At 45.3% G+C, this 8,783-nt stretch overlaps 2 protein-coding genes across 3 annotated transcripts; both read right to left on the reverse strand.

The window, feature by feature from the left end:
* Positions 1-295: 295 nt before the first annotated feature.
* On the reverse strand, positions 296-1,305 carry LOC122044110 (glycine-rich cell wall structural protein 1-like). The gene is made up of 2 exons (XM_042604649.1): positions 1,049-1,305; positions 296-827 (listed from the first exon to the last, which is right to left on the reverse strand). The coding sequence occupies exons 1-2, from the start codon at positions 1,303-1,305 to the stop codon at positions 296-298; spliced, it is 789 nt and encodes a 262-aa protein (XP_042460583.1).
* Positions 1,306-1,362: 57 nt separating this feature from the next.
* Positions 1,363-5,280, reverse strand: LOC122042620 (probable sodium/metabolite cotransporter BASS1, chloroplastic). Of its 2 annotated transcripts, XM_042602819.1 has the most exons (8): positions 4,748-5,278; positions 4,579-4,667; positions 2,536-2,629; positions 2,421-2,454; positions 2,286-2,340; positions 2,115-2,198; positions 1,757-2,044; positions 1,363-1,684 (listed from the first exon to the last, which is right to left on the reverse strand). In XM_042602819.1, exons 1-8 carry the CDS (start codon positions 5,172-5,174, stop codon positions 1,529-1,531), a joined length of 1,227 nt encoding a protein of 408 aa, XP_042458753.1. In that variant the 5' UTR covers positions 5,175-5,278; the 3' UTR covers positions 1,363-1,528. The 2 variants fall into 2 exon arrangements, with proteins under 2 accessions (XP_042458753.1, XP_042458752.1); XM_042602818.1 differs by having other exon boundaries at positions 2,115-2,340; positions 4,748-5,280.
* Positions 5,281-8,783: the final 3,503 nt, after the last annotated feature.

Below are 8,783 nucleotides of genomic sequence, written 5' to 3' on the forward strand. Positions count from 1 at the left end.
CAAGCCACAACGTGGCTTGCATGCAAGCTTGCCACGTGTTGTGGCTTGCTTGCAAGCTTGCCACGTGACGAGCAGGCAAGCTTGCCATGTGGCGTGCAAGCAAGCTGGCGACCTTCCTTGTCTTGTATGCTGGCCAATAAGTTGATGTTACAAACAATGGGGTTCACAAACGGATTGATGTCATCCGAACCCTGGATTCTTACCCCCTTTGTTCCGAATCAGCCGAAAGGCTTCACTTTCTTTGTGGGACTGAAACTCACACGTCGTATTTCCATTCAAGTTTTTCCAACACTGACTACATCACCGTTGCACCTCTGACGTTGCCTCTTGCGCCGCCACCCACTCCCCCACTGGCTCCGAATCCTCCGCCTTGACCACTCCCACCGCCGGTGCCACCTCCGCCGATGCCACCGAAACCACCACCACCTCCAACTCCCCCACCGGCGCCGCCGCCGCCGCCTATGCCGCCACTAGAGCCGAATCCTCCACCGTGGTCGCTCCCACCTCCAAGACCACCCCCACCATCTCCTCCGAACCCTCCACATCCTCCCACACTGCCGTCATTGCCAGTCCCGAAACCTCCTCCAGAGCCGCTCCCACCACCGGCACCTCCACCGCCTCCACTTCCGAATCCTCCGCCACCTCTGACACTACCACCAGCTCCTCCACCGACACCACCTCCACCTCCGAACCCTCCTTCATGACCAGCCCCGCCACTAGCCCGCCGCCACCCAACCCTCGACCTCGACAGCCACCGAAACGGAAGCCACAGCAGAAAGGCCCGCGACCGAACCTCCTGGGCCGCCGAATTTCCGCGACCGAACCTCCTGGGCCGCCGAAATCAGCGAGTGTAGCGGAAACGAGAAGAAGCAAGAGCGTGAAGCATTTGGCGGAAAGAACCATGACTGACATTTTTAACCTCCTACCAGAAACGCCTGGACTCTGAATCTCTGATCGAGATCGATCCCTGCCTCAAGTCACCACGACCATGCCCATCCTTTTATAAGAAACCATGGCAGAGCAGTCCGATCGATCGATATCTATCCACTTGCGCAGTACGTTAATGGCAGAAGATAGAAGATGTAAGAAGAAAGCAGCATTGAAGGTGCGCAGTACGTAAGATGTAAGAAGAAAGCAGCATTGAAGGTGTAAGAAGATGTAAGAAGAAAGCATTGAAGGAAGCAGCATTGCATTGATGGCGCGCCTAATGCGAGCGATTTCGCTTTTTGCAGCAGTTGGCTGGGGAGCTGGGCGAAGCTTTAATTCGTCCTGTTGCTCAACTCGAACCATTTCCTTCGCCGACATTCTCGCAGCACTGCAGAAGCTCGACACTACTGTACTGTATTTTAAGGTCGAATCGAATAATCAATAAAATTCAAATAATATAAGCAAAGTTTTCGATAATTTTTTCTTATAGTTGCCTTAATATTAAGATACTGTTCTTCCGGTAGTTTACTTGTCCCACAGCAGACTTCAGTTTAGGAACATAATTATTCGATTGACTGCAAGTTTCAAGCCTTGAGAAGAATCAATCCTTCTCTTCGGTTTTGGGGATCATGCTTCGCCAGATCCCAGCCAAGATACTGCCATAGGCCGCTTGGCAAACACTAGACACGGCACAAGGGACTGCTGTCAACGGATTGCCAAATTGCTGGCCTGCAAGAACTACTCCGAGCATAGAATTCTACAAAATGCGAAGAGATGTCAAACATAGCCATCGAAATGGTGATTTTTCGAGTAACAAGGAGGAGACTACCTGCATTCCAACCTCGATCGAGATAGTGCGAGAAGATGACACGTCAATTCCCAGCACCCTTGCTAGAACATAGCCAAAGAAGAAGCCCGACCCGTGGAGACAAGCAACAGAGATCACCACTTGCAAACCAGAAGAGAGGATAGCCGAGGCATTTTGAGCAATTGCACTGCCACAAAGTAATGCTACAGTTGCAACTGCTATTAGTGGCATCACAGGCGAAACAAACTCAATAAGACTATTGCAATATTGGTTCAGAACTGCACCGAGAAGCACGGGAGCAAGCACAACCTATGAAGCCACAAAGAAATGTGAAAATACGAAAGAAAACAAAAGTTAAATTATCTGGCTTTCGCTGAACCTGAACAGTCGACATAAAAAGCCCAACTGGATCGACTGCGACGAATCTTCCAGCAAGTTTTGATGTGAGAAAAGGTGTCATTATCTGCAGTTCAAACCTTGAGAAGGTTGCTGCTAAGAAACGGGGAATGATGTTTGAAAAAGAAGATGAAAAATGAAGAGGTTTTATTACCACAGCGGCGAAGGTGCTTACTGCTGTCATCAACACAGAGAGGGCAACATTTCCCCTGGAACACAACTAAATCGTTTTTTGAAACTATTTTCTACAATCTAAAGATGTAAAATGTGTTCGTGCTCCGTTATCTACCTTGCAAGATAGGTAACAATATTACTTGCGGTGCCTGCATCGATGATGGTTTATTCTCAAGTTTAACACGATGCAGAAACAGAATTATATAAGCAATGTAAGTGCATGGGAAGACCTCCTGGACAGCAACCGACTAATATCAAGCCGGCCGCATAATGAGCAGGTAACTTTAACAACTTGCTGACAAAAAAACTGGACAAAGGCATCACCTATAAAAGATCACGAGAAAATACTAGGTTTATAGAGAACAAAACTTAAAACTGAAAAACTCCTTAAAAGTTTGTATATATAAATCAGGCATCAGAGTGGAGCACTTGGAAATCACAGAGTCCCCTGATTTAATTGTATGGAAATATAATTGGACATTCACAGACACCTCAACTATAAAATATATATATATATATATATATATATATATGGAAGAAGAAAATCTTGCACATTATAGAAACAAGATGGGCAAATTATCAATACAAAGTTCATCACTTGCGTTGCTTAAACAGAAAAAGAAATGAACAAAGACATCCTTATGGGTTCATGGAAGGCATACTTAAGGTACAAAGATTTTAGTTAACTAGGATTAAGATGAAATATATATTTTTAGAGATTCTAAGAGAATGGACTAATTTTAACCTGCCATTACTATCTAATTAGAGTTTGGATCTAACAATGTGTGGCAAAAGAGCTGACCAAATTTTGACGGTGTAATTTACAAAAAAGGTTTTGGCACATCACAATCTTTAGTGTGTACTGATAATAATTAGATAATCCCAGCAAAGTACAGTTTATTCTTGCAAAATCTGAAAGAAAAAATAATCCTACTTATAGTGGGAAAGGATTGTCTCACTGCATGCACCGTGATACTTAGGAATGATCATCATAGACAAGCGCAGAAATTAAAGGAGAGTTTGATACTTATTGTATGGATCCCATTACATGAAAAGTTAGAGGATGCCAAAATTACTTTGAAGAATATTAAGATCAAAGTAAGATTAGGTTTATGGTATTAATCACAACTTTCCTACAGCCTCAGTATAATGTAGTCAGAGACACTTGGTATAATTTGATGTTGATTTCAGGAGGAACCATATTTCTTGATAGTAAATCAACAAAACAGTAAGATACATGACAAATTGTGATTTCCTTGTAAATAATTATTTTTAGTAAAAAAAAAATTCCATTTAGTAAACTTGATGAATATAAAGTTAATTATTGTGTCTGTTAGGAGTTCCTAAAATATGAGGTTCACTATAGAACTCAAATTATTTTCAACAGAAGTCCGATATAATGTTGATTTTTAAACTAAAAACTTCAAAGAGCTAAATGGTAATGGAACAAATGTAGATATGTAATGACAGGGAACTTAGTGAACTACTTAATCTATATCTTATTTTAAACATTAATAGTCCAAATTGTTTTTTAGGTAAAATTGTATAAGACAACAATGAATTATTCTCTGAAAAGCTAACAGTGAGATTTGTTTCTAAATTTAGCAACCAAGCCTAAAGTAATGAATTTTGGTATTTTTCAACTAAAGGTGCATTGTTCTAGAAGAGCATATTATTTGCCTCTTAATAGATTTAATCACATAAGAATGATGGAATTGCCCAAGAAATATAAGATCTTCCATATATTATCTCAATTTTATGTACTCCACAGGTTGACCTACTACTCTCCTGAGAAATAAAGAAGAGTATCTCAATAAGTGTTTATTGACCGGGTGAACCATACTAGTTTTCTCACCGATAATAGGATCAAAACCTACTTGACTTTCTTGATCAATAGTATGCATTCATTAAGAACATAGAAAGAACCATTTGAAGCATTAAGTTAAGGGACAACCATATAGAGTATCTTGGTTTCCTTCATTCATAAAAATTGAATCTAATCTACTAAAAAAAGGTAGTGGCAACAAAGATGTATGTTGAGGCTGTCAGTATGTCCAACTCGTATTCAGGTTAACAGTGAAGAATTTTGGATCAAATCATTGGACAAAGTTGTATGTCAGAGGTTAGCCTCCTAATGCAGCCCTTTTAGGTGGGATTGGGTTCGAGTCCACTCAGATCCAATCATTTTCAATCCTCAAAAGCTAATCAGCAGAAACTAAAGCAAAAGAGAATGTAAGTAAATGTATCCAAGAACAGGGAGAAGAAGAGAAGACCGTGTACTGTAAGATGAAGCCAGAAGCCAACTCCTTGGGCATCAGTAGTGCAGCTCTCAGATCTTGGAGCGTCAGAGTCATGCCCATACCTGCAGCAGCCCTCAATTAGCTCGAATCAAAAAACCTAATCGTGAGTAATCGGCCGAATGCCAGGGAAAGAGGGAGAGACCAAGCATAGTGAGGGTGAGGCCAAATATCTGCAAGTTCTTGTCCACCCAGAGGAATGATGACGGCCTCCAAAGGGCAACACAGCAGGCTGTCCCCACCCACAGAGGGAAGGCCATGGATAACACTTCTCCAGCACGTAGCATGATCCCTCGGAGACTAACGTCGGTTTCTCCGCTGGCTGAGGGAGGGTCACTCGCGGCGCAGAGGAGAGGCAACACTGGCTTCCCTGTTCCATTGGGTCTTCTCCAGATTCCTTCTTCTTGGCCGCGGCCATCGACGGTGGAGCGAGTGGGTACGACGAGGAGGAGGGGGCGGTGAGGGGGTAGGATGCGTTGGAGATAGAACGGCGGTGTGGTCGTGCGGAGGAGAGGGGAGAGGAAGGAGGATGGCGATCGCGGAGCCGGCGGCGACTGGCGAAGGGCGGCCATCGTGGAGCCGGTGATGGCGACAGCGGAGTCGGCGGTCGTCAACCGATTATTCACTGAAACCAGGGAAGGAGTCAAGTCGTATCGGATGGAGTTTTTTTCTTAAAAAAAAAGGAAACCCAAAGCGAGATTTTCGGATCCGGTCCGATCGGAAGAAAAACGTGTTGCAGAAATCAAAACATCTAGCAAAAGATGAAATCACTCGCTTCTAACGTCCATCATGAAAGAGATAAATCATAATATCCTGAGCGAACATATGACATGTGGGATGGGGCCGAGAATTTACGTTCCGACTATCCTAAGTTTCGACCTCACGATCTCATGTGACAAGCATCCCACCACATACAAACTCGGATGACTTGTGGGGTCTACAAAAATCAAAACATGCTCCAAATATTACAGGTCGCCAAAAAAAAAGTGCATAGGTTGAAAACAAAAGAAAAATGATATAAAAGGCTAGCTCGATACATAGAGTTTTCGTTATATAGGGATCTAGGAAAGAATTCATTGTACATAATTTTATCTTATTTTTTACAAAAACTTATTTCTAGGATTCGAACGCATGATCTTTTGGTCATAAAATAATAACTTTACCGTTATATCAATGTTCCTCTTAAAAAAAATGATATGGAGAGAAAAAAAAACTGAGAGAAAAATTCATTAAAAAAATGATTAATCAAGTTGGGTAACATCGAGCCTGGAGTGATCGATCCGCTCCAAATAGTTTTAATTTAGTTGATAGATTACTACCCCTTCGATTGTTCTTAATGGTTAAACCTAGGGTTACTGTAAGAAGATTAAATATTGAATTTCGTTGAAAGGCTTTATCTAGGAAGTGGTGGATGATCTCATACCAAAGAAGGCCTAGTGTCTCGCCATGTTTAACCTGGAAGCCGATCTCTGAAATAAATATTTAATCGAATTTGTAACATGGGTGGATTTGGAGTAATAATGTTAAGCATCGTTTGCGATCCAAGTTTAAATCTCTAAGAACAGATAAGTTGAATTTGGAATCAATAATGTTAAGTTTTGTTTGTGATTCCAAATTTAATTTCTAAAGAACACAATAGGTTGTTAGGAAAGGTTCAGAACTTGTACAAAATTTTTGTACAGAGGAACCAGTACGATATTCTGAGCAACAACCAACAGAGCAATGATTTGCTCTAATCGAAGGCTTTGAAGCTCCAAAAGATTCAAAGGGAAAAATTATCAAGAAAAGCAAATGGAGCAAGGAGCAAACTCAAATGTGCGAGGCGAACGATAAGGTAACCAAATTATTGGTTAGTCTATTGCCAAACACAAACATTTGTAAAATTAGAGAATACAAGGATACAAATGAACTATGGAGCAAATTAGCCAAGCTTCATGAGGTTCCCTCCACTACACCAAACCAAGAGAAATCCAAAGAGGGCAACTTATTGGAGCAAGACCAAAAGGAGAAGGACTCCGAGGTTGAGAGATGCTCAACATTGGAGGAAGAAGAAGAAGCTTCATCTTCAACAAAGTGCAACGAGAAGGGCAAAGAGGGAGCATAATCTTTGTTCAATGTACAATGATCCTGTCCGAACCAGAAGTCAACAGACGCTGGGCACGTGACGCTCCAAGGCTCGCTGATGTAGGTCTCCAACTAGTGTCGAGATGCTCCGGCTATCCTGCACAGAAGTCGAGCCGGGAAGGGGATTCCCAGCGACGACCCTCCGACGCTCAAGTCAGGTAAATCACGATGAACAAGGTGGCTCCAGAAGTCTCAGAGTACATACCAGCCTCCCTTGTCGATGAAACCTGAGGTTCTTTATATAGAGCTGTGAAAGGTTTGGGCACGCGTACCAAGGTGCATAAGTGTCCCCTGTCCTATCCCAGGTATGCGGCTGTCAGAAAGCTTACCTGTCCTCTGACCCATATCGCTATAGTCGAGCATGCCCTCGATGGGACAGCAGAATCCCCTGTCACAAGATTTGGAGCATGACACACACGTGAAACCTACAGGTTGTCAGAGAAAGAAATCCTCTGGCCCTTTCCTTTGCTCCAAACTTGTAGTCCGAGCGGAAAGATACCTAAACATCCGACCGGACATCCGTAGTGGTTTACTTGTGCTTTGTGGAGACTAACAAACAGGGGTGCTTTATGACTGTGATCGGTCAAAAGGTCAGCTCGGTCTATGACCTTTTTAACTGAGCGTCGGAACCCCGATTTGACAGGGTGCCTACCAACTATAAGTGCAAACCGGCCGGACCCTTCCGGGTACTCGATTCCATCGGCCGGCCGGCAGTCCAGTCGGACCGACCATCTATGGCCGTCCGTCCGGTCGGACCACACTCTCCTCTGGGTGGGCGGCTGTTCCGGTGACTTCCACTTGGCGTTGACTTTGCCAGAGAAGGGGGGGGCCCGCTCTTACTACCGGATCACTTGCCTTCCCTTCAAGTCTAGTCGAAGGAGGCGCATAGTCCGACTGACTGGACTGTGAGTCTAGCCGAACGGCTCTTCCATGCTAATCTCCTCCGCCCGGTCAGCGGCAGAGGTATCCTTGAATGAATCAATGATGGCTTTCGCCGGATCTCCTTGCGTTCTGCGCCAATCTTCGACATCAATGTCGATCATACCTTCATTAAATGCTCCGAATGATTGACTGCCACGTGGAGCAATGCCATCAGAGTACGGAGGCGGTTGCATGATATTTTGATGTGACCGAAGCAATTCGAAATAAACGGCTAGATGTATGCATTGATTCCCGTGACCTGGATCCGACGGTGGAGGCCGTTCCCACAGACGGCGCCAATTTGATCCCACAGACGGCGCCAATTTGATCCTGTCTGGAAGCTGAGAAAACGAACCTGCCGGTGTGACGTGTCTGGAAGGTTGACCGCATCCTCATGACCCGGGGGTGAGCTGTCCGCTGCGTTGACCAGATCGTCAGAAGTCCTCCTGTATCCAGCGACCGGGTTCCCCCGGTCTCTGGTACCTCGGTGCTCGAGGCGAATCCCACAGATGCATAAATATCCGGATAATAATAGAACATTGACTGAATGCAGAAAAGGTACGAGAACGTACCCTGGCCCAGGGGGGCGCCCTCGGATGGAGCAGTGAGCTGGTTCCGGTGAGGTGGATGAATGCAAGTCGGTCGGGCAACCGAATCCGCGGGCGATAACTCGGAATCCAGTGCGGCATGGATCCAAAAGATGGCACGTAGGCCGGGATACCACAACGGCTCGCAGGCCGGAACTCGGCACGCAGGCCGGATAAGCCCAATAACCCACAATGATAATAATGATGCAAAAAGTAAAATACCTCGGCGCGAGGGCCGGAATGACCCAACTAGTACCAAGCTGTGGCTACCTGGAAGGTGACGATATCTACTAAAGACGGCGGCTGAGGCCGCGGTAGAGGGCAGCGGTGGCTGCCGGCGGCGACTGTGGCCGCAGGAGAGGGCAGCGGTGGCTGCCGGCGGCGACTGTGGCCGCGGGAGAGGGCAGCGGTGGCTGCCGGCGGTGGCTATGGCGAGAGGAGGAGAAGGAGAGGCGGAAGTCCGGTTCTTTGGCAGCGTCAGCCGGCGAGGAGGCCGGAGGCAGTGCTGACTGCGGGTGGCGGTGATAGAGGAACGCTCCTCCTCTTTCT

This window comes from Zingiber officinale, chromosome 2A (genome assembly GCF_018446385.1).
Source record: "Zingiber officinale cultivar Zhangliang chromosome 2A, Zo_v1.1, whole genome shotgun sequence".
Lineage (NCBI taxonomy): Eukaryota > Viridiplantae > Streptophyta > Magnoliopsida > Zingiberales > Zingiberaceae > Zingiber > Zingiber officinale.